The 27411-nt window shown below is 30.9% G+C and overlaps 1 protein-coding gene across 3 annotated transcripts; it reads left to right on the top strand.

Moving 5' to 3' along the window:
* On the top strand, positions 1-25568 carry LOC148617130 (putative tyrosinase-like protein tyr-1). Of its 3 annotated transcripts, none has more exons than XM_088584456.1 (4): positions 1-187; positions 18689-18922; positions 23854-23966; positions 24409-25568. In XM_088584456.1, exons 2-4 carry the CDS (start codon positions 18692-18694, stop codon positions 25154-25156), a joined length of 1092 nt encoding a protein of 363 aa, XP_088440582.1. In that variant the 5' UTR covers positions 1-187; positions 18689-18691; the 3' UTR covers positions 25157-25568. The 3 variants fall into 3 exon arrangements, with proteins under 3 accessions (XP_088440582.1, XP_088440583.1, XP_088440584.1); XM_088584457.1 differs by lacking the exon at positions 1-187 and adding an exon at positions 6855-6973; XM_088584458.1 differs by lacking the exon at positions 1-187 and adding an exon at positions 17170-17241.
* The last annotated feature ends 1843 nt before the right edge of the window (positions 25569-27411 follow it).

Genomic DNA, 27411 nt, shown 5'->3' with positions numbered 1-27411 from the left:
TTGCTTTTGACAAGAGTGATGATAGATTAGTTCTTTGTCACAGGTGAACGCTTGGAACAGTCTTGGTCGGTTGTCCCGGTAGAGTGTAGGCATGTTGCAATAGGAAGGATTTTATTGAAACATTCCTTTAATTTATTCGTTTAAAAACAGTGACGCTTTCTTAATTTTTTGGAGTTACTGTATTTAGGTAAGTTTTTAATTAAATAATACATTTGGTACAAGTATACATATAAATTCTCCCAATTAGTTACGAATGATAACCTACGTCTAAAGGTAGTTTTAACAAGCAAACGCTACCTGTCTTTGAAAGATTGTTGTAGCATTATCATGATGTTGTAGTTAGTACAATTTAACAAAAATGAAATATTAAGCTATAACTATAAAATTATGATTGTGCACTTCTGTGTTGAAAGTTTTGATGATAAGGATACAGAAGCAAATACAAGTGTTCCAAAATATAAGACTGCTTTATTAATCTTTCCGGTCTCTCACACACACACAAATCGGCAAAACGTGAGCATCTCTTGTATTTTCCCTGATTCTGAATCAATGTGTATGCTTTATAACAAAAAATAAAATACATGACAAAATTAAAACAATTTTTGGTTAAACTTTTGTGTCACATTAACAAAAAGCAGAGTATTTGCTGTATCAGCATTTTGTTTCATTTAAATGTAGATTTGCTTGATATACCCTAGATTTAGCGTTTTTTAAGGCTTATCAAATGTTTGTTTATTCAAAAGTATTAATATTTGAGTCTCGGTGACTTTTTCTAAATAGATGCATTAAAGGAAATATTCGTTCCTTATATAGATGCTCCACGAATGCGATGGAAGTTGTTGGCCAAAGAACATCAACAGTATTTTACATTTTACATTCAACGAATAAGAGAAATATAGGGATAACAGAAATGATTGCAAATCCAAATTGACCTTTGTTGTCTTACTTCTGAGGCTGTCGGTATAAAAATCAGGCAGATCCTATGATATGGTTGACACAGGGTAAATTCTATCCCACTGAATGTTTGTTCCAGTGTAATGGATATGTTTATCAAATAGTATAAAGTATTTTTAAATCGACAATGGATGGCTCAGAAAATGATTTTAAAGCTCACTAAAATGCAACCAAATTGTGCTCAAATTAAAGAGTTATCTTCGTTTCTTCAACGAATTTCAATGCTTTCAATGTAATTTGTTTCTCTGAAAATCATATGTAAGTATTATAAATAAGAAGCTTTTTTATTCTTCATTTATATTCATAAAGGCAATTTGCTTAATTTTTCTTCAAAAACTTCATTAAAGTATTAGTCATTATAGACAAGGACCTATTGTTAACATGGAAAATTTCTTGTTTCATGTTCATTTTATTATAGAACATTTGACGGCTCAATGCACAAATTTTACAATTCATCACGTATCTGTATAAGGCATAGTCTAAGATGCATTGCGTGGCGATATCAGGACGAGAGCACGAGATTTAAGGAGGACAAATACAAGCATAATATTTTAAGATATTTTTGCTTTGAAAAAAATCATATCTTTTTAAAATGATTTCTTACATCTTTCATAAGGTTTGATTCAATTTTTTTTCACATTGTAAAACATTATTAATTTTACATTGTTATCAAAATAATAGACATTTACAATTACCCAGACATGTTGTGCAAGTCTTTGTAAATAGCTTTTGGAACAAATTGAATAGAAATACATTTTGTGCTCAAATTGAGATTTGATTAAAGTTGTTTAAAACTATCCCCCTTTTTAACAACGGAAAGCTTGCAAACTGTAATAATGTAGAAAATGTGTCTCATGAATGAAAACATTGTAGTTTGAATGCAAAGAATTGTTCATAAGACAACATGAATACTGGACAAATATCAGTGCATGTCATTTGCATGCCCTGGAGGGAAATGTCCAAATTAGAAAGTTAACAATGATGACATTTGTTGCATATGTGATATTGCTATGTAAGATGTCATGTCTTTGTTTAAACCAGTGAAAAATACACAGACAATTAATTTTTTATAGCCATTGATTTGTTTATTATCAACCAAACGTTTGTGGTTTTGATCTTGCTGAGTCATTTATTCTGCCTGTCGATATATAAATGCTCGTTCGCAGAATTATGTAAAATTTAATTTTAATGAAACTTACAATTTATGTTGGAAGGGTTCACAAATTTCATTTTATTCATTTTCCTGTTTTCTAGAAAAATAATACTGGTGTTTCTAGAAAAGTAAAAGTGCTTGTAAAACGGTTGCAACTGGTCTATGCTTCCAGTTTTTAGTAGAGTCAAGGTTTCTCATATAGTGTTCTTTGTTTTTGCACGTATTACTTTGATTATTTCATGATTTATTTTTGTAAGTGTCTATATTTTTTGTATTGTCTTCATTTTTGGCATATATTCTTTGAATTCCACTCTAATCTAGGTTCCCTCAATTACTATCTCTTATTATTATTATCAAATGGTAAAAACAAATTGCTATGTTATAACTTTGTATATTTAAAGAAAACCATATAATTTGTTCAGAGGTTTGATTACTGCAAATCACAAATGTTTACACTTTTCGATTGAAACAATAAAATTTCGGACAATGACATTTCCAGTTTTTTTATTAATTATTTTAACCTGAAGTATTAACTGTTTGTATTTATAAAGGGTAATGACAAAATTACTGAACCGATGTGCAAATTGAAGGCGATTGTCAAAAAAGGGAAAGTCAATATAGAAAATGGCAACACCGAAGAAATATCCTTATAATTTCATTTTTTCACTTGGGTTACACTCTATCATGAATGTAATAAATTGTGATTGATTTTTACTTTTTTGAAGAACCTTTCTTATATCATTTCCTAGTATTATACAATATAATGCGTTAGTAATACAATTAAACATCTCTACATGTGTTACTGTGCAACCACAGATTCGTCAATTTTTTTGACAAACCACCTTGCATGACCCTTACCATGGCGACAAAAAGACAAATTGATAATGTAATATCATGTCCTGGGTTAAATAGAGCATCTTCTGACATGCAATACATGTGTACCTTGTCACTGGATTAATGATAATGCAGTAACTTACCTTATAGACCTTTTGTTTACAATCCAAAAAGTGGGGCAATGCTCTTGAGTTATCTTATAACAGACAAAAAAAATGATTACCGATAATATCATGCTTCTATAATTCTAAGTGTGTGTAAAAATACTAAATATAATCAGAAAATCTTTTAAAAACTCATTGTAGTGTCATCTAGTAAAATAGATTACTAAAAATACCAATCACAAATATTGTAAATTTTGATATGCTCTACACATGATCTAGGAGTAACCTCTCAACAATAGCATCTGAATCAAATAAATAAGAAGCTCTAAATCCTAACTATGCGATAATGAAAAATATAAGACATTAAAAATGAGATATTTGAATTACACTAACAAATACTTCAATATCCAATTGCAAACATCAGCTTAGGTAATACAAAACAAAATCAATTTAATTTGAATAGACACAAGCTTAATGATTGGTTGGTTCTCTTGGAGCAAACCAGTTTATTTTGTATGACCTGGGTTCTAACTATGACGTCCTTAACGTCGATTAGCCAATTTAAAAAAAATCACAAACGAAATAAGGTTTTGATTACTTCTTAATATTTCGTCTGCCATATATTGAAATTAAATCATGCGAAGTGTTTTGATTTTTCTAACTTATTGCACTTCTGGAATGTATGAACAAATCCATATTAGTTCGTTCATCATTGCAATGTTTTCTCATTGGTTTTGATCACTTCTTGAATACAATTGATTCTTTAACTACCTAAGTATTTGGTTCTAATGATGCTTGTGATAAAAGTTACTCCTTGAAGCATGTTAACTTTTTCTGAGCAACTCGGCGGGTGTTTCTAGAAAAGCAGAGGAAGCTTACCTTACCGGTGCAACTGGTCCATGCTCCCAGTTTTTAGTGGAGTCCGAGTTGCTCATTTGCTTTTGTTACTTTGTATGTATGATTTTAGTTACTTAATGTTTTTTGTTGTGTATGTCTGGTTTCCATGTCTGGTCTTTGTTCCTGGGTTACTTTCTTTTGATTACCGCTATAACCTTGGTTCCTTTGACTGACTATTCTTCCATCATGTCTGGTCTTTGTCCTTGGATGGCATTCTTTTGATTTCTGCTAGAATCTTGGTTCCCTTGATTACTCTTACAGAATACCATTTACTATTTTGTAAATCCAAAATGACCATTGACTTATACTTGTTTGAAGAATACTTGCGTTGTACAATTGAAAAAAAAAGAAATTCACTAGTTTTGCAATCATGAACTAAAATTAAATTTTTTGATAAATCGTTGCTTGAAGTTTTTTTCCAGTACAATGAATGGTAAAATTTGTGTCTAAGTAAATGTTGGAAAGAAATGAAAAGGAAAGGCGAAACCCCGCCAATATGTGACATTTATATATCATAGATTTTGGTTTTTTTTTTTAACTTTTTATGATCAATAGAGGTGACATGGCATTTCAACCACGTAGTCTATCATTTTTCAAAGATTTATAGGACCTTAGAATTTAAACATGATGAATCAAAATTACAAATGAGACAAATCGAGATTACATAGTGGGCAAATATTCATCTGGATTAATCTCTAAATTTAGATCTAGGATAAGGAATTTGATATGCAAGATACTGATGATAATTCATTCTGTTTGATTAATTGGTTGTACTCCATTGATCAAATGCGTTTTCACAAAATATATTCTTACCCCTTCTATATACATTTCTTAAGGGTAACCATATAAATGTTAGAACGAATAGATAATTTTATGTATTTGTAAAATAAGCTACTTAAATCTGGTCAGAACACCATTGTTCAAATTATCGAGGATGAATTACAGCGAGAATTATAGTGGACTTCACGGAACAGATTAGGTCTCCCCTTTATTGAACAAACATTATCTTGTTAACTTCTTCAGTATGTTGACTTGATAATTGACAGGAATATCTAAATTGTCTCTGTTTTCTAATCCGTGTCTGATATGAAATTTAAATTTCTTGTCAATTAATCACCTAAACATTAAATCAAGTAAAAACTTGGGGAAAATCAATACTATTCTCTGAAGTTAAAGATTAATCAAGGGAACCAAGGTTATAGCGGTAATCAAGGAATAATCAAGGGAACCAAGGTTATGGCGGTAATCGGTAATCAAGGAGTAATCAAGGGAACCAAGGTTATAGCGGTAATCAAGGAGTAATCAAGGGAACCAAGGTTATAGAGGTAATCAAAGAGTAATCAAGGGAACCAAGGTTATAGAGGTAATCAAAGAGTAATCAAGGGAACCAAGGTTATAGAGGTAATCAAAGAGTAATGAAGGGAACAAAGGTTATAGTGGTAATCAAATGAATGCAATCCAGGGACAAAGACCAGATATGGAAAATAGACACACACAACAAAGAACATGAAGTAACTAAAATCGTACATACAAAGTAGCAAAAGCAAATGAGCAACTCGGACTCCACTAAAAACCGGGAGCATGGACCAGATGCACCGGTAAGGTAAGCGTCCTCTGCTTTTCTAGAAACACTTGCTGAGTTGCTCATAAAAAGTCAAATCCGGGGTAGACAAAAGAGGAAAAGAAAACTCTTGTTACTTGCTGTGATGTAATACTGAGCATTTTATTATTGAAGTTTATTTATTTTATCAATCACTATAATTATGTTATGATTTGACCTTATAGGTCAGAGTTAAAATAATTGACTTATTGTGTTGCATGAACACAGAAGCTAGGCTTCATAAAAGGTTCCTATTTAAATTGTAACCTTTACTAAAATACTTCAATCAAATATATTTTTGTTTGGTTTATGCAGATGACTTTAGCGCTGATTAATATACATTCTGATACGGTATTGCTGCAACAAATCTAGGATAGGTATTATGCGAATGCAATCTCAAACAACTGATAAAGTTTAATTGCTAAATTTATAGTTTGGAAAGCGAGTGATTTATGGTAGTTTAGAGCTATTGCGATTGTAGACATTTTTGTGTGCATTCTGAACATTTGGTAATATGCTTTATACGACTTTACGCTAGAATTTGTGTTTGGTGTGTTAAAAAACTTAATATTGACAATCTATGAAAACAATAATCTGTAAACGTGTCAATGTTGATTTGAAAGTACAAAAAAATAATCTCACTGGTTATTAGACTGGCTAACTATTGCGAGATAAGTACGTATATTCTGTCCATTGTCATATTTTGCATGATGGATTGGTAAAATAGTACTAAAATAATGGCGTAAAACGTCAAAGAAATGACGAATAGATCACTTATACGACTTTGATCGATAAATGTCATATACTGAAATGCAACAATGACTTATTTGGACGTATTTAACCATACTTTGGTATACACTAATAGAAAAAAATGAAGTGCTGCTTGTATCAAATTGGATTTTGCTGTAAGAAAGAAGGAATTATTCTTAGAATTTTACAAATTCACTTACTTTTGTTAGAAAACGCATAACCAGGTTTTGGTAGCATTTTAAATGAGTCTGAAAAACCTTAACCCAAAGGGTACAACCGCTCAAATATACTCCTAAATGCTCATTGCTTTTTCTTGTTGATATTTGTATTTTCCTGGCTGACTGTCTTTGTGGTGTGGCACTTTTCGTGAAGGTTTTAAAATCCATTCTTTGTAGTTGAAACAATGGATCATCTTTTCAATACCTTTATCTTTTGTTATCTTTAAGAGCCAAACTATGAACAAGCAATTCATCACGCTAAAATTGGTATACCAACTAGTAAAACACCAAACCGTAACTACAAAGGAAATGACAAAAGCAGAAATCTTGGGAATTACCATAAAAAAGTAATATGTTTAAAGCATTTGATTAATCACTGCATGTTGATTATTTGCTAGTGTAGTTATTAACAGAGAATGGTGTAAACTCATTGAATTAAGGAATATTTAACAAAATATTACAGGTAAGGTCAATGTGTTTGAGCTTTTTATACTAAAAAAAGACTATCATGAGTGGGTTGAAAACACTTTTTTTAAAAATCAGAGAGTTAGATCCGTTATACGTTTTGCAAGTGTCTAAGGCCCTTATTTACAAAAAAAAAGAAAACAAAAACAAACAAAAAAAAAAACAACAACAAAAAAAAAACAAAACAAAACAAAATGAATAGAAGCTGTTTGTTAGATACCACATGTCTTACAATACTAATATACTGTACATGACGACAATACCATTTGTCATATTTACAAGAAATAACTTACAACACTTCATTGTTATGTGTAATGATTGCTATATGCCATAGGGGATAATTGTAAATGAACTGTTTGCATCATAATACATATGTTTATAAGACGTCAAACTAAAATGAAATGATTTAACCATACTATTTACAAATAAACATTATGACTAAAACTAATTAGTCAATAAAATAAATAAATTAATTAATTAGTTAATAAAAGATAAATGCTAACATATAACACATTACATATAAGTTGTACGATAGGGTTGTCCATCACTGGATACTGTATATATTTATGTATTCGAAAATAGTAGTACAAATCTTTAATTTTCGTGCACATGTAAGAAACTGGTGTACTGTAATACCTTTATATTATTCATTCTGTTGTCTTGCTTTCTGAGTATTGTAAATTGATGCTTTTATTAAAAAGGTAAGCGAAACTGAATCTGCATTAGACACTAAGTCATCACTACAGAAGTTTTATGGTCGACATCATGAACTCGTGGATCGTATGGTGTGTCCATCTGCACCATGAAAACTGATTTATTCAACGGGTCATAGTTTTCCTTTCCTCCTTTGTATATCCCGGACTATGAGCAACTCGGCGGTTGTTTCTAGAAAAGCAGAGGAATCTTACCCTACCGGTGCACCTGGTCCATGTTCACAGTTTTAAGTGTAGTCCGAGTTGTTCATTGCTTTTTGTTACTTTGTATGTATGATTTTAGTTACTTTATATTCTTTGTTGTGTATGTCTGTTTTCCATATCTGGTTTTGTCCCTGGATTACATTTTTTTGATTACCGCTATAACCTTGGTTCACTTGATTACTCTTTGTAATCAACGAAATAACTATAATAAGAAAAAAATGTTTAGTATTTTTTTTTAAATTAATGTAATGACATTTGATATGATTTTCCTCACCATTTTGCGTTCAAGCATTAGAACAAAATCAAAAGTGGTTAAATGAAAACGCCCGAGGAAGATGTATACTCATCAATCAAACATGCGGATTCATCTTTCTTTAATTACAAATTTTGAGCAAAAACTTAGGCTTATAAAACATGTTTGTTGTGTCTATGAATCGATGTGTTTTCTTGAAAACGAAAAAAGGTAAATGAAAACCCAAAATAAAAGCGATATCTTTATGTTTAATTTCTTCAGAAAATGTTTTTTTAATTGTTCCAAGTAAAGAAAGTAACACAAAAATATTTGGTAACTGAGATTTCTGGTACGTGTTTTGTTTTAGTTTGTTTATTTATTGCAAAAAAGTTATTCCCTGTAAGTCTTGACGTTTTGTAAAAAGAGCGCCTAGATATGAATCAAACGATGCAATGAAAAAATAACATGCATCTCTTTTATTTTTTGAATTTTATCTGCGAACTTTCTAAGCAAAATCCTTAAATCATTTTACCGTTATAACAAATGATACAAACATTTCATGAATCAGTGATTTGGCCAAATGTAACGAAAAGAAATTACAGTACAAGTCCGATAAAGTCACGTTTATCAAAGGAAATGTTTACAACATAATATCCATTTTTTATCTATGTCTGACATGAGCTTTGTTTATTTCCGTTATAAAGTTATTCCACGTAATTGCATACGGAAACATTTTGTAAATTGCAGATTTAGACAACAGTGAAAAACACGTATTTCGCTGTTTGATTTAGCACACACCGATGAAATAGAATTACGTGGTATTTTAACCCAGCTTATTTTGATAAGGGGAAAATAGTTACAATGCTGAATTAAGAAGTGTCAAACCTCTTGGCTTCCGATTCTTGTAGACATGAATTATTAACATCACCCTAATCAAAACATCTGAGGTTTCCATGGTTCTTATTTCACCAGCATTTAAAATTAAGCTGAATTAAACTTTTTTTCTTTTACTCATTTAGTCACAATATGGTTGTAGACCTTTTAATAAATAGACACATATATATTGTCTAAAAAATAGCTTGTGCTGGGTTGATATTTCATACATGAATTAAATCTATGTTTACCGGAATGAATCAGGCGACCTGAATTGTACTGGCCAAAACGACTTATGCAATGCAATTAAATAATGCATCTAAATATATCATAAAATTTGAATTGGTGGTAATTTGGCTTTAGGTACATGTTTACTTGTTCGTAAAACGGTCGATTTTTAACCTTGTCGGTTAAACAAGTGTAGTTTCGAATAGTTTTGTATCATTTGTCCGCAAAATGTCTGTTTAGAATACAATTAAACCATTAATCATTTGTAGTTCTATAGATAAATTGTGTTTGGGTCAGTTTTTGACCCAGACTCTACAGGCCACGTTATTAGAGTTCTACCTACAACCATACAATGATAAATTCAGCATTAAATCAAGAACGTCTCTGTATTGTTTATGATAAATTGGAAAGCCCTCACTTCTTTGAAGTCTACGTACTTTCTCAGATTAACAAGTCGTTATTTTAAACTGATACTTGTTTCATTTGACTAAGATATTTATCTTAATTGATTTTTAACCTCCAGAGATTTAGATGACGAATATTTCTTAGCCATGATATCGAGCACTGCATGCGAAGCTAACGATATACGTCCGGAAATCCGGAATAGGTATCAGATTAGTCTGCAGCAATGGGTCAGGGAAATGAACTCAGAGTGAAAGTAGCCTTTTTGCAATTCACACACCAAGACAAAATACTTAAAATTATTTACAATATCTTGATTTGGTACGGTAAATTATTTTATGTCAAATAAACAAAACCATTTATCTTTCGTAACTCGCCCCTTTCAGCTATCTTTCCTTTTTTCAATGACTTAACAAACGGAGGGGAAATGCATAAGTGCGATGCTCGGCTGAAGGCTGTGCCTTACTCATGTTACTCATATCACTATTATGTTTAGTTGTGCTTGGCATCATCAACACCTATAGGGTTACATGCAGCTGTATAGAACATCGTTTGACAGATCAGTTTCAGAACCTATAAACACATTTTCAATAGCATTTTTTAGTCACTGAAATTATGAAACAGAAGGAATGTACTCTAAAATAATCAAATTGTTAATAATTGTTTCGACCTTATATGTTTAAAGTAATGATACCATACACTGGGAGTAACAAAGTTCTGATTGTTTTTGTTTTCTATAATTTTTCTTACTATTTGTGAGCGTGTTTGTGTTTAACCTAAAATACGAGATATGGTCCAGTTTGGCCACTGATTCAGGTTTCTAACAATGGCAATATTTTAGTCTTCATTGTTTAAAATCTACACGGTGAATTTTCTTAAAAAATTGTTCAAATGATGCGCCACAGTTAGTATACTATCATGTACAAATTCAACGAAAATCGCATTATGTAACAATGTAGGGGTTCCCCAGGTCTACTACCGTAAATTAATTTAATTGGTAAAAAATTGTTAAAATAGCCATATTTTCCTTTTTTGAACCAATGCTATAGCATATCAGTCAATGAGTGGTAATTGAAGAAATGAAACCACAGGAATAAGATCTCACGAGAAGACTTCGGCGTGTACATACAAATAGGACTTTTAATGCTAGAAACCACTAGTGGAGAATGATGTACATCCTCATTTATTCATCTTAATTGTTATAAATGATGATATAGAATCGATCATTACTTAAAGAGAATACCTACAAAAAAGGTATTCCGAAAGAGTTGTAAAATGATCACGATTTAAACATCAAAATACATTGTCAAATCAATTTAAACATACATTTTCACCTGAAACATGAGAAATTTCTGTTCATGTTTGCTATTAGTGTGTTAAAAATGTTTTCATTAACATCTGAAAAAGTGCTTTTATTTTTGAAAGGTACAATTGGGTAGTTAAAGCCAATTTTCTTTTGAAATGATACTATGAAATTTGTATTTGATAAACATTTAATTAGGTTGACCTAGGGTAAGAGACATAACTCTTGAAATCAGTGATGTTTGTGTCATATTCAATTTCATCCAAGCCTTTCAAGCTTTCCTTTGAAACAGAATGAAATAAGTCCAAATTACTTTGATGCTTATACGAGGTTGATGTAAAATGCTGAATACAAACTTTCCGATGATTTTTAAAGAGTTTTGTTCCCTACCCTAGGTGTACCTCCTTAAATATAAAGAAAAATATCTTTTGTATATTCATTTATATAGGAACGAATCTAATGACTTTTATTATTTCGATTATAGTAGGTTATATTTCTCACAATGAGGAGAAAAATGTCGAATCGTTCGCGTTGAAATAAGACTGGTTACCTTTCTCATAGTTAGTTTTCTCAAATCTATGTTGACTTAATTGCTTAATAAATGAAGAACATCTTGATATTTTGATATGAGTTGATAATTTAAGTTGTAGTTTAGTCACATATGATGTCATTGTCCATATTTTGGAAACCATTAGAAGCTGTTATTCAGTACTGGCAATCATATTGATTTCTTAGTTACATGCATTGTTAAACATTATACATTGTGCGAGTGCCAAAATGAGTACTACCGAAAATTTTTCAGTGTCAATAGGGGATATAACCAAATATTTTTTCTTGTACTTTTATACCAGTGTAATTTTTAAGCGGTATATTTCAAAACAAACAATTTAAAAGTCTTTGTTTTATACAACGTGATCAACCCTGATAACAGGAATTATAGATTAAAGTTGCTGAAATTCCATACACTTTTGCCTATTTCCTCGTAGCAATACGAACCCCATCGGTGGTCGCAAGGTAGCGTGTTATCCCCTAGTGCGAGAAGTTGTGGATGTGATCCCGAATCACACCAAAGACTTTAAAATAAGCAGTCACTGTTTTCTTGCCATTCATTGGGTAATTAAGAGAAAAGGGTAATGAGGGGTCGACTCTGAGCCAGTAGAATGCGTCCTAGTGGGTTGGTATGCCTACCTGTAGTATGTTACTTTTTTGTCAGTACAATAAAGATCCGGCTCAATGTGTCGGACGGAACAAAATGCAGAATCTGTTCGAATCAATAGTTCTCGTGATATGCCAGAAAATATCAGAAATGGGGAGTTAAATAACAATCAATCAATTAATCAATTGTACCAATTTCTTCATGTAGTAATTACATTTAATAGGAACAAGTCCAAAATCACTAACCAAAAGCCTTGTAATTTCGTTTTTTTGATAGATATGTCGAATTCTATGAATAGAAAGGCATTTCTAAGATCCTTTTGAGCTACATTGTTCTAGTATGTAAGACTTATAAAAATATAGACTATTCATTTAATAATTATGTTGTAACATACAATGCTATTGTTATAACTAATGTGCGGTTTCGGACAGGATCAATGATAGCTCATAAACATGAGGCAATTAACCCCAAGCTGTCTAGAGATGTTATGATATATTACAATTTGTCGACGTAACAGACACTAGTTTTGATCAATGGTCAGCTATAGAAACATAAACTGCTTTTTAGATTTACTAAACATTGTTAATGAAATTCCTTAAAAGTTAATTAGAAAGTCATTCATTTTAAAATCACACGTGAGGTGATTGGTGGCTCGGAAGAAAACATCTTGTTATCGATGTATGCAATACTTTAGAGTATTATAATTTACAAATTCTTTAATCTTTCTTCTTATGGAATCAGTGGAATGTATATAGGTAGAAATCCACATATACTTTTGATATTTTGTTTCAAATGTCATAGTAAACAGAAAGTAACATGTGGCCTTTCAAATAACCTTTGTTCATAGGAGAAAAAAATGTATAGGATATACTATAGAATTCAAAATTAAGGGTAATAACTTTGTAAATGATACTAAAATACATTAGAAACAATTGGATTTTCAATGTGAATTATCCCTTGAGAGCAGACAGATTGTAATGAGTAATTATACATTCCATAATATAGACCTATAACGTAACTTGATAACAATAATAAAAATATGTAGCCCTTTTTTGAGATGCATCACATTTTACTGAATTTGCATGATTCTTACAAAGACTACCACTTAAAGTGGATATAATGCTTGATATGCCAGTATATTCTATAACTCCTGTCATCTTTTATTTGACAAGTATATACTAGTATGAAAATGTCTATAAGTAAAAATATTAATGCTTACTTACTTGATAAATGTCCTCACATACGTATAACCATTTTATATGATTGACTGAAATGAAGTTTCTATATCACGAATGTGACGAAATATCATCAGACAGATTTAACGTCTTACCAGATTGACTACCTATCGAATAAAATACTTCCAGCTACTGTGGAATAGCTCCTTTGACATTGGACTATAATATAGCGAGTCAAAGGAGCTAGTCGTAAGACTCAAAACTGTATTTCTTAATTACATATTAAATCGGATTATCGCCATTTGAAAGCATTGATATAAGACAGATACAGTTCATTTTCTTTGAAATGTTATATTTGAAATGGTGTCATTTTGTCGCATAATTTATCGTAAACTATGTTACCTCAAATTAAATATCAAACGAATAAGATTTGTATCCTTCCTTGTTTTATGTCATTATTCAATTTATTTACTATATATTACTTTTCACCATTTCTTTACTATTCAAATAATGACACCTTGTTCAGTTAAATGATGTCGTCATCATGAATTCATGGATCGTCAGTGTATCCACCTGCACCATGAAAACTGAGTTGTTCAACGTGTCATAGTTTTCCTTTCATCTTTCGTCAACCCCTGACTTGCTTTTTTATGAACAACTCGACGGGTGTTTCTACAAAAGCAAAGGACGCTTACCCTATCGGTACACCTGGTCCATGATCCCATTTTTAGTGGAGTTCGAGTTGCTCATTTACTTGTGTAACTTTGTGTGTATTATCTTGGTTATTTTATGTTTTTTGTTGTGTTTGTCTGTTTCCCATGTTTGATCTTAGTCCCTGGATTACATTATTAAGATTTCCGCTAGAATCTTGGTTTCCTCGATTACTCTCTATCGCCGAAGTGTGATACATCGGTACTTTGGTGGTATTTTAAATTTTAATTTCCATGATTCATAAAGAACATTTTACATTCAGAGTAAAAAAGAAATAAGAATATTGCTTTTGGTCATAACTCATTGCAAATTTCTGGTTTATGAAAAACAATAAGGTCTTTCAAAGTGCAGTGTGACAAAAATTAACGTAAAAACGTTAACAATAACATATCCTTTTTTACTTCCTATTTTATTGTAAAAACTTGATCATGTTTAACAATGGTCTGTGTCCATTTAACACTGAACATTGATCAACGCTTGGAGTCGTTCACAAGTGTTTAAGCTATATAGCAAGATACATACATCCCCAACTTTCAACAAAAAGTCGACGACCACCATTCTCGTTGTCCTTAAGTCAGCTGACCAGTGTGTAATAAAACGTTTTAAAAAAATCAATATTTTCTAGACCTAGTCTAGACATTGATAACAAGAAAACGTTTTAGAAAATTATTTGAAAAATAACAATATTGACATTTTGTCTATGTAATCTATTAAAAAAACTTCTCCATGTCAAAGTGAGCCCAAACAAGGAGAATATTACGCATTTTTTCCATTAAGATTAGGCCCTGTATTTTTGGAAATGCCGATAATGTTTACAATGCTTTAACTAAACTTTACGAACGTGATGACTTTTCATGCAGAATTGTTAACTTTCCTTTCATCTGTGGTAACCTGCAGCACCTGCGTATAAAGTTTCATATCACAACTCATACGTTATGCTAGAGCTTGCCGAAATTACGCAGGCTTTTTGTATCGAGCTGTGACTCTAAGAAATAGGCTTCTGGAACAGGGTTATGTTGCTACAAGATTGAAGTCATCACTACAGAAGTTTTATGGTCTTCATCATGAACTCATGGATCGTTATGGTGTATCCACCTGCACCATGAAACCTGATTTATTCAACGGGTCATAGTTTTCCTTTCCTCGTTTGTCTACCCCGGACTTGACTTTTTATGACGACTAGGCGGGTGTTTCTAGAAAAGCAGAGGACGCTTACCCACCGGTGCACCTGGTCCATGCTCCCAGTTTTTAGTAAAGTCCGAGTTGCTCATTTGCTTTTGTTACTTTGTATATATGATTTTAGCTACTTTGTGTTCTTTGTTGTCTATTTCTGTTTTCCATGTCTGGTCTTTGTCCCTGGATTACATTTTTTATTACCGCAAAAACCTTGGTTCCCTTGATTTATCTTTTCTTTTGTTTGATATTTTTTGTGAAAATAATACCCCCAAATGCTTTGTTTTTTATATAAGACAGAATGCGATGATGATTGTGGATTTTACTGTCTTGAATATCCTTATGGATCTTGCAGTCAAAACGCAGTCAGCGTATGTCCTACTAACGGCTGGGCTGCTCTGTTGACGCTCCGACCTTCTTCAAGACCCCACGGTGTCCGGGAGCATTTCCCCACTCTAAATAATTTATCTTAAATTCCTTAATCAAATAGTTCTTTGTGTGTGACGTCTTGTTCCCCTTATCTTCGGTTTTTATATGTAATCTATTTTATTCAGTTCATCATTTTATGTATGTAAATTGTCTTTGTTTCCTATTTTTCACGTTGAATCATATTACAAGTGAGTATAATCCGATAATTGTCTAGCAACAATAATGCAGATCCTCGACAGGGTCTCATGAAAGGGTCCCATAAAAATTGTGATCATTGGTCGGAAAAGCATTATAGATGATATATCAAGGAAAATCATCAGAAATGCTGTCAACAGAAGGGGATATAATAATTTGTTTTATAGTTTCATAAAATATATTGGTATATACGAGCCCGTCCAGAATTTAGACTTGCAACACAAATAAAGACCTTTAAGTTACAACCCTAAATTGTCCTCTTTAAGATGAATTTGTCTGGATCTAATTACTTGAATATAAAGGATTGGGAAAATATGTTACAAAAATATTTACAAAAAATTCATATACAATTAATCTAAATTAAATATAAATTACGTGTCAAAATTCAACAATAAATTTTAGGCTTCTACAATTGCTAGGGCAAAAACAACGGATTTTCCAGATATAAAAATGACATAGTGAATAAGCGGAATTTGATTGAAGAATAATTATCTTTTTGACTTGTTACGTCCTTAATTCAAAATACAAAACACAGATCACGTACAGTATATTCAAAGGTTTATCACAATACACATATTATATATTACATTAAAAATTAACATATCGTGTACCAAAAAAATACTTTCCTATTCAATGTTAGGAAAGTATAGGATCTCGGTCAACAAAGCAATTCAGCCATTTTTTGAGTTGCTTTAAAAATGGAGTTGTGGATATTTAATGTTAAAATAATAGAAATTAAATTGTTTTTGCTTCGCTTATTTTGTTATTTCGCCTTTTGCAATAACCAATTTATATATATTATTCAAACCCATGTATTTTATACCATATCATAGCGGAACATCTCGGTGCAAATACTCTAGGTAAAAATCATGCAAAATGTGATTCATTGTTGAATAGGGTTGCATAGTTTTATTTTTGATATTTTGTTTCAAATGTTATAGTAAACAAAAATTAACATGTGGCGTTTAATATAACCCTTGTTCTTACAAGATAAAAATTATATAGAAAGTACTGCAGAATTCAAAATTAAAAGTAATTGCTCTGTAAATAACACTAATATACAATAGAAACTGTTGGATTTTCAATGGATTATCTCAGAAAAGACAGATTGGATTGAATAATTATATATTTCATCATATCGACCTAGAACGCAACATTATAACAAACAAAAAAAAATAAAAATAAGTGCATTTTTTAGGGTTTGCACGATTCTTATTATACCTACTACTTGATAAGGCAACTTTAAAGTTATAACAGACATAATAAGAAATAATCAAAACCATATTTAAAAATAAATATTGGGTTTTTTTTTCATATAAAAGTTTTTAGACAAATATGCACTGTCATTTGCATTGTTTAACCAAACCACAAACCACCAAAACCAATGACGCATATCATCATGTAAATGTCTATAAAATTCCCATATTGGTTCATTATAGAAAATCTGTAGAAATCCATAAAAATTTACACAGGTAAGAACCCTTTTCTTCAATGTTTTTCAAAGTAAAAAAAGAACCGTATAATGCCATGGAAAAATCTTACAAATAGCTACTTACACATAGCCTAAAATGATAATATGTTTTCTGTTATATCGTGTAAGGTTATAAATTTTGCTTTCATTTTAAGACATACATTTTTGTTGTCTAACATTACTGGAAAATTTATTTATGGAACAAATTATAATAATTCGTATTTTTATAAGGGATATTTATAACAGTTTAGTTGCTTTAAATACATTTTAAAGCGAGTAGTTGTAATTTAATTATGGTTTATGTTGTTATCCAATCTTTGTGGTAATTATGTACAAATGAAGATTACTTTCAATGTTAAATTTAACCTGAAATATTCATAAGTATACTGTTTGATAGGGAACATCTGCATAACCTTTAACTTACATTGTTATGGTTGAGCAGTGTTTTTTTATTCAAGAAATTATAAAAAAAAAACCTTATTATTTTTTATTGCATAATTAGTATCACTGTTAGTTAACGTAGACACAGTAAAAATGGGGCTCACAACTTTTTTTAAGCATACTGTTTCCGAGTACATAATGAATATGCGTTGTGAGATATTATTTAGTATATATCGATATACTATACTTAACTTTTAAGTTATCTGTCTGTCACAAGTATATTTTATATGAGTTCAGTCGCTCTGATACCGATAATTCGACGAGTGTTTCAAAAATAGCAGATTGTAAATACCCTACATGTACACCTGGTTATTACTCCAATGAAAGAGGAGTCCGGGTTGCTATTTTACTTTGTTCTTTATGAGTGTTAATTCGGTTAATCCATTCTCTTTGTAGCGTGTGCCAATTTTCTTTGTTTGGTCGTAAGCTATGGATTATGTTCTTTATTGTGCGTGTGTCAATTTTCTTTATCGAGTTGTTATCCATGGATTTTTTTGTTTTTGTTTTTGCTTTTGTGTGTTTTTGTTTTGTTTTTGTTTTGTTTTTGGTTGTTTTTTGTTTTGTTTTAATTATGTTTTAATCCTGGTTCCATTGCACAAACTGTTGGTACAAACTTTTACATTATGTAGAAAACAACATACAATATTATGTATGTGCATTGATAAAAGACTTTTCCGTATTTACTTTTTAAAAATTCGTTCGAAGCCGTCTTCAAAATGTAAGACAATTAACGAATAAACAAAAATCAATTGTTGGCTTGTTTTTAATTAGGCGGATCCTATTAAGCTGCAAAAATCATGCTTAAAATTCAGTGCCAAATAATTGTTGCGTAATTACCACTAGATATGATCAATTGGTTTAAAGCATGCTATCGCATATTATGACTTAAACCTATCCGAAGGAACTATCGGTTCATAGAAAAAAAAAACAGATAAAACAAGAACAGTTTTCAAAAATATGTAAATTACCTGTTTAAATGGTAATACCATGCATTTCTTTCGTTTCAGACGATGCCTTCACTATTCCACGTTTTACTGGTACTGCTAGGAATATTTCCTTTAAGTAGGTTACAGTTCAGGACCCCTAATAATAATTTAAATCCAAGATTCGTTCAGTGGATGAATGGACTTTTCTATTTACCACAGGAGGGACAGTTAAGAGTTCGAAAGGAATATAGAACCTTATCAGACCAAGAAAGAAATGATTTCCACAGAGCTATTGTTCTGTTAAAAAGAGATAGAGTGAGTGTTGACAATTTTTCTTTGCTTTTCAATATATTGTGACATATGACTAATTTGTTATCATTCTCTACAGTCAGACGGAAATGTACTATGTTTATATGGTTGTTTTTATTAAGAATGTAAGTGTATATACCTCCTAAAATTATTATATAAATCGCATGATTCTTTAATATCATTTTTCATCCAATGAAACATTTACAATTTATTTTTGAATTATTAGGCAACAAAGCGAATATGTAAACCAAGACTCATCCTGGTCCCACAAACAAGTTTGATCATATACAGTGAAACCTGTCTAAACTGAACACTAATTAATTCGAAAACCTTTCCAATCCAGGCACTTTAAAAGTCCCTTTATTTCAATCAAAATATATTTCATATCTTGATAAACCGAACAAATCTTAAAACCCAGAAGTGGTTCCGTTTAGACAGGCAACACCTTATTTAATAGTAAACACATCAGTTTTGAATATCTGAAGTATATCTAAAACTTCAAGTGCTTGAGCCGTATCAAGCATTGTGTCCTAAGCATTTTATCACACCCCTGAATCACATAGCTTACCTTTATCACACCCTTTTATCGCACCTTTACTCGATATTCTCATATTCAACACAGTGTCTATCAGAAATTTTGTATTCTGTAATACTCTATTATTAAGTAGCACGCCACATAAAAATCGTGCAAAATGTGATTAATGGTTCGAGAGCTACATATTTTTATTTCCGATATTTTGTTTTTAATGTCATAGTAAACAGAAAGTAACATGTGGCCTTTCAAATAACCTTGTTCATAGGAGATAAAAATGTATAGGATGTACTATATAACTCAAATTTAAGGGTAATAACTCTGTAAATGACACTAAAATACATTGGAAACAATTGGATGTACCATGTGGACTATCTTCAAATACCTATAACGCAACTTAATAACAAAAATAAAAATATGTAGCCTTTTTTAGGTGTATTACATTTTACAGAATTTGCATGATTCCGAAACAACCTCGATGAATATACTCTCTAGAGAGTCTCTCATTCTAATATAGATACCTAGGGGATACGCAGCATATTTACCGCGTATAATTTTCTTTAACATAAATCCAGTCCCTAACTATCATACGCGTCTACATGTTTTCTTACTTACAGACAAATTTTATTACAATGAATGCTATAATTTTGATATATTTTTCACCTACAAATATAAATCTTTAATGTTATTTCTCTCGTTCACCTTCGGTATTATACTTCAAAGTCTAATGATACAAAGTATGTACATTTATTATATGATAACACATATTGTCGATTGAAGATATCATATCTGAACGTTAATGTCAGAGACCCACTAAAGAAATCTAACTTTCAAAGCATGCCGATGGAACATTTTATTATTTGCATTTTTATACCAGCGCACTTGGTAAAAATATACTATCCACCGTTTTTATCAGTCTGCAGAAAATTTCACGAAAAGAGATAATTTTAAAAAAAAGTCTGTCACAATATAAAATAGCATTGTGAAACCATGATCATTTCTAAATGTAAGCTGACAATTTTGCAAAACGACTGATGAATCTTTGCCGCTGTGTTTTTCTTACTTGGTTTATATACTTTAAAATGTACATATACATTTTTTTAACATCGATCAGAGGGTGGTATTAATTTACTTTTAAAATATTAAGAATGAAATTGTTTTTACATGACTTTTTTTTTAATTTCTTTTCACTTTGTTTCCAATTGTCAGTTTTTGAAAACTCTTATACATAAAATAATTGTTGGAGAAGCAAATGTCATTAACATTCCACAGACTGTAGGTTATGTCGGTGCTAATGTAGGAAAAATTCTTTTTATGTCACTATGCATTCATTTTTCTTTGATTCATCAGCACTGCACAAATATTTATAGTTTCTGCAAAGTAAATTAACCAAATGACATTGTTACAAACATAAATTGCAAAGTAAACAAATATTGTTTATTAAAACTAAAAAAAACGAATATACTGCTTTCCTTGCACTTTTGAATATTTTGAGTATTTTTGTCATTTTCGAAGGAATAAATATAATAATTAATGGTAGCAAAGATATTTTAATGAGTAGGAAATGATCAATTAACTATCAATTGACCACACACTGATTTTTATTATTATTGATACTGATGACATTTTCCTGGCATATAAATCGAAGAAAGGAAGCGTTCAATCAGGTTTTCACTATCATTTTGACCCACTGACCTTGAATTAGCTTTTTCGTAGGACATTTTTAAGGATGTAGACCTAATCAAGGGACGGAACTCTTACAAATCATTGGAACGTTTGTCTAAAGTATTTAACATCAATCTCATGTGAGCATCCAAGTAACTTGGATTAATTGATTTCATTCTGTATCAAAAGAATGCTTGATGGGCTTTGGTGAAATTGATTATGAAACAAACAACAAACATATCACTGATTTCAACAATTATGTCCATTACCCTAGGTCTGCTTCCTAAAAAAATTAACAGAGAAAAAAGCGATTCGTGTACAAAAGATATTTGTCTGAAAACACTTCATTAGTCCTGATAGACAGTTTTGTTAGCAATTAAACTGTCAGTAGGTTGGGTAAAATAAATATCTTCATTAAGACTTCAGCTCATTTCTTCTGTAGATTATTACGGGAAAACAGCCTGTCAAATGCTGAAGCTTCAGTCATGATAAAATCTCTCATTGATGGATTTGGCTTTTTTTTCTCTCGGTAATTTGGGTTCTGTGTGCAATATCTTTTATTGAGATCTTCCTATAAATTTGATTCTAATGCTGCTGATGAGAGCTTACTCCTTGGAACACTTGTATAGAATATCAAACTTTCCAGTATATACGATTGCTATTATACACTAAAAGCAGCCATCTTGTAATATACAGAATTTCAGGGTAAACAGACATTACAGATCTTGATATGTTTGAATGCAAATGGAAACAAGTTCTGAGGCCATGGAAATATTCTTCAAATCATATGATATAAAAATTATACAAACCATACTCTTTTCAGATGCAAAGTCCTATGAAAAACAATGACTTTATTTACTTGTTTTTCACGAATCATTTCGTTAGTCATATCTCATATGACAGAATTTGCATGATTCGGACAAAGACTTCTACTTAAAAGGTCATTTATGCGTCTTCAATTTCAATTATGCATCTCTATTTGTCTTGTCTTATAAGATAATTCACATATAGTGTGTTTCAATGTCATTTACAGAGTTATTTTCCTTTATTCAGAAATATTAAATTATATCTGCTAAGACTAAGGGTAATATGAAAAACCATATGTAAATTTCTATTGATAACAATATACTTAACAAATTATTAAAAAGTAAAAACTTTCCAAATATATATATATCACACTTGCATGATTCTTAGTAGGAGTGCCACTCAAGTCAGGAGCGACAAAAAAATACGATGTAATAATGACTTGCTACATAGAAAAGTACTACAAATATTTCAAAACAAATAATTCAATTTTATCGTTTAATAAAAATAAATGATATGAATTTAAGAAAAATCGGAATTTGTTATGACGGTTGCTTTAAAATTAATTAGCGTGAAAAAGTGATTGCATCAGAAATATAAAAAGTTGTCGTTTGTATTATTCTGAACAAATACAAAACAATTACTACTTCAGTATTTGTTGAATAATTCAATCGTGCTAGTCGATTCATCGATTTAAAATATAAGTAATTGGGTAATCAGAAATATGTAGTACACTAGCATTTATACAGGAATTATATTTGAGCGGAGATACGTCCTCATGGGAGTGATCAACCACAATAGTTGGTCACTGCATAACACTTGCATATTTAATCGGAGGAATTTGTGTTTTTATGACACTTCCATGACCAATCTAACATTTATATTGATCATACGGTATAAACTGTCAGATACTTACCTTTATGGTTATCTATGGAGGCATTTAGTGTCAGGACTGTTGATCAGATTACGTCACAATAAAGTATTGGAAAGTCTCGCACATTTCTCATCATTTGCGGAATCAAATTACACCGTACTATATTTACTATGCAAGTTTTTTTTTAATATTTTAATTTCGGAATAAATCAAAGCAGTCGAGTAATTCGCAATTACTACTTCCCATATGGCTCATTATCCGCAAAGTATACCTTAATTTCGAATGTTGAACATTTTAAGATATATTCACCCAAATCGTTCAAAGTTTTAAAGTAATTATATCTAAGTACTGTGATGTCAATGAAATAATTTTTAGAAAGTCTGCAGATATGAGTATTCAATAATGTCAATATTTAACAAAACATAGGTTTGAGTTTTCATTAACGTAGATAATTTAAAAAAAGCATGGGTAGAATTGTTTCAAATAAAAAGATAAAAAACTATTTACAACAACGATTGGTTTCAAATTTCCTTGTTCTTATGTAACAAGACTGATGTGTGTCTTTGAAAAAAAATGTATTTTGAAAAAACAAACTTGAAGTAAATTATCTAAAGAAAATTAACTTGTACTGAATGATTTATTTGAAATTTAACCTTGGAGACGGCAGTGATGCTTTGTCTTATCTCTGCTTTGATATAGGAATAATATACCATTTTTTAGTAAAATATGACTTAAAAGATTGATCACAATCTATAATCGAAGGACACTCTTTTCGCAAGGCAAGAAAACGAGACAAAATAACAAATTAAGGCGAAAAAAGCAAATGAATGGTTTACTCCAAGTAAACTGGTAGTGTGAACCATTGCACCTGTTTTTCGACAAAATCTCATATCTCCTTCTATAGTATTCACTTCGATATTTTCTGAATCGACGTGACAATTGCTGTTATTTTGTAAATATGCACTATCGTATATATGAATAAATCAAATGTCATACTTTAATATTGTGTTAAATGATGGGTAACTTTTCCCTTTCAATGAAAGGTTTGTTTTATTTTTTCAGACTGTATTACCCAACAAATATGATGCTTTGTCATCACTTCATCATTTAAACACAGCATCAGGCGCTCATGGAGGACCAAACTTTTTAGGGTGGCACAGAGTTTATCTTGTATTGTAAGTAAAATTGTCTATTAAGCAAATGAGTAAATGTAAACTTTATGGCCATTAAATTTTGTCAAGAATCTTTAAAACAAACAGGTTTGCATTAATAGAAAAAATCAATCACCAAAATGTAAAGCAAGAGGCTCTATTAAAAAAAACTTGCGACTCAGAAGGTGACATACAGAAATTGACAAAATAAAACAAAATAATACTAATCATGACTGTAAAAACAATTAAAACACTGAACAAATGAGGTGGAATTTTAAAAAAATGAGAAAACAAAACACACACACACAAACATAAACACAGCTTTATGACCAAATGAAAAAAAAAATTAATGAAATTGTGTACAATATGTTCAACAAAGTGTGTACTTCAAAATTTATTCATTTTGTTATCATTTCAAACCTGAATAGTAGAAAGAACATTTTAAATTTAAGAAATTGTTTTTTAGGTTCGAAAATGCCCTTAGAGAAAAAGTACCGAATGTGACTATTCCATACTGGGACAACACTCTAGATGCAAATCTTCCAGATCCAAGACTCAGCATTATGTGGTCTCCACTTTTCATGGGATCCCCTATCGGTGTTGTCAGGAATGGACCATTTTCGGGATGGAACACGCCATACGGAGCTCTAAGACGTAACGTAGGATCGGACAGACGTTTGATGACTTCCACTGACCTTGGCCTTATACTCTCTCGGCGTTGGTTATGGGAAATCAGCAATCCAAGTGCCTCAGATCAATATAACGTAGAACTTCTGCATAACCATGTTCATGTGTACGTCGGTGAGCAAATGAGCAGAATCGAATCGGCCTCATACGATCCGGCTTTCTATACTCACCATACGTTTATTGATTGTCTGTGGGAAGAGTTTCGAGAAAGGCAACGACAACGAGGCATTAATCCAGGTAGAGACTATCCTCGAATAGTAGGCGACAACCAACACCAGCCTTTAGTACCCATGGGCATGGGTAGACTTCTTGTTATCGACGGAATTAATGACATTTTCACCAGGCGAATTTACAGATGCGAACGACGACCGACTTGTGTTCAGGGAACAAACCACTGCGGCTCACAATATCTTAGGTGCAATTGGAATACACAACAATGCTTGCCGTTGATTATGGGACGACGAACTGTAACTCCACCTAGGACAGTTCAACCATGGTGGCAACGGTCTAATTCAATGTTTGGCTAAACATTCAAATTATATTATAAAATCAGTGCCATCTTTATCTTTTGATTGAACAAAATTCCTAATTTGTGGTGGTATGTCTTTGATAAAATATTCATCGGAGTAATGTTTGATTCCGCTTTGAATTGAAAATGTGTCTAATGGAAGCACAAATTGGAATGCATTAGGTCGCCAACCGGTTACTACTGGAAGCGACTGTTATATAAAAATGTAAATTGGAATATTTTCCTGTTTCGGTTCACATTTTTATTAATAACTATTTTGGTGATGTGCGTTGTGATAACGTATAAAAGGGCAGTATAAATAATTCATAACATTTTTAACTGAAGTATTTTTGTAAAATTGTTTTTTTTTAAATCGCTGTTTTTATGAGTAAACTGTCCATCTTATTAATAAAGTCTGTGATAAAATGGCATATTTTGGGTTTTGGTTTTATCAGGCAAAACTATTATTCAGACTTTATTTCGATAATCGATCTACTTATAACTACAAGTGTTTTCTTGCCTAAGAGGTGCATTTTTTTTCTTTTTTTTTTCTTTTTTTCTGTTTTTGTTTGTTTTTGTTTGTTTTTGTTTTGTTTTAAAAGTTGTTTTAAGCATACAACTAAAATACGAAACACTATATTTAAAATTTTTTCCTTAAAAGTAAATACAACTTTTCTTATATCTCAACCTTGTGCTTAAGTAGCACTCCAGTTAAGAATCATGCGAAATGTGATTCATGGTTCGAAAGTCTACATATTTTTATTTTTGATATTTTGTTTAAAATATTATAGTAAACAGAAAGTTACATGTTAAATGTAGAATTCAAAATTAAGTGAGACAATTCTGTAAATGGCACTACAATACAATAGAAACTATTGGATTTGCAATGTGACTTATTCCTTTAGAGCGGACATATTTGCATGAATAATTAATTTGATCGTATAGACCTATAAAGCAACTTATTAACAAAAATAAAAATATGTAGCATTTTTGGGGATGTATCACATATTACAGAATTTGCATGATTCTTACAAAGACTGCTTCTTGATAATTATAGAATACCAGTAAAGTTGAAATACTATAAGAGTTGGCAGTTTGATCGGCCAAACATTTTTTCATGGAATAAATTTCGTTTTAATGGCTTAAACATAGGCAAATTTGTGCGTGGGAGTTATTTTCGTAAATATATGCCAATATAGCAAAAATTACACTGACTTGAAAAGATGCCATGTTTATAGTTTACAGTATTCTTTGTCAGTCATTTTCTAACTCTAAGCTACAAACTGAATAACTAAACGTTGATAAAAATTCAGCGCTTCATGATTGATCACACTATTCGTCATGCGTATAAAATATTTTTAAAATGGATACACCCATTTGTCATCTGAAAAAAGTATGAAAACATTTAAGATTTTTAACACTTTTTTCCTGTGTTACTAGAAACATTTTAGTCTTAGTTTAGTAATCCAAAAGATGAAGTCCCATTTTTAATCTTTTTGGATTTGAAATAGCTATATTTCTGATAAACTAAAGAACCGTCAAATTAATCAGACATTTTACCTTTAAAAGGAATCCATTCAAAAACCAGGCAGTAGGTTGCACGTGACAAATTTCGTTTTTTTTTTTTAAATCATCTATTTCATTTCTCAAACGCATCCTTTTTCAAAGTTAAATGTAAGGTTTTGATTAACTGCAAATGTTAAAGAAAAAAATAAAATAGAAAGCATTGAAAATCATTTTAAAAGTGAGATAACTCTTATATTTTGTGCAAAATATTGTTGCTTTCTGAGGGGTCTTTAAAATCATTTTCTGATTCATCCATTGTCAATTTAAAAAAATGCATACTATTGGGCATAAATATGATATAAACATTACATAAGAACAACAAAAAATCGGTGAGATGAACTTTACCATGTGCCATCCATATAATAGGAAATGCCTGGTTTCTACATGGACCCACTTTTAATGATTTTTATTAAATCGTAATGAGTACATTAATTATGCGACATATAAGGTTTAAACTATTGTATTTAAATGTGATATCATTTTACGTCAACTATGATTTAAATATATCAAATGGTATCCATATAAATATTGAACTATCTACACAAGTTGAAAATAAATATTAAAAATGATAAGTTGTGTTATTATTATGGAGAATCATGACTAATTAGCGTAAACTAACAACTGCTACTGAAACTAAGATGCGCATTTTATGGCAATAGTTTATACTTTTATCTTTCGTACACGGAACAAATCCGTATGTTGATAATT

This window comes from Perna viridis, chromosome 5 (assembly GCF_037379345.1).
Source record: "Perna viridis isolate PV_CMFRI_1.1 ecotype Kerala chromosome 5, ASM3737934v1, whole genome shotgun sequence".
Lineage (NCBI taxonomy): Eukaryota > Metazoa > Mollusca > Bivalvia > Mytilida > Mytilidae > Perna > Perna viridis.
The sequence above is the reverse complement of the archived record's forward strand: the minus strand, read 5'-3'. Positions and strand labels throughout refer to the sequence as shown.

Bases quoted from the DNA above. Each gene is read 5' to 3' on its own strand.
- LOC148617130 (XM_088584456.1), top strand. From the start codon at position 18,692: ATGCCTTCACTATTCCACGTTTTACTGGTACTGCTAGGAATATTTCCT. The intron at 18,923-23,853 runs GTGAGTGTTGAC...TTATTTTTTCAG, and splicing joins TTCTGTTAAAAAGAGATAGA to ACTGTATTACCCAACAAATA. The intron at 23,967-24,408 runs GTAAGTAAAATT...ATTGTTTTTTAG, and splicing joins CACAGAGTTTATCTTGTATT to GTTCGAAAATGCCCTTAGAG.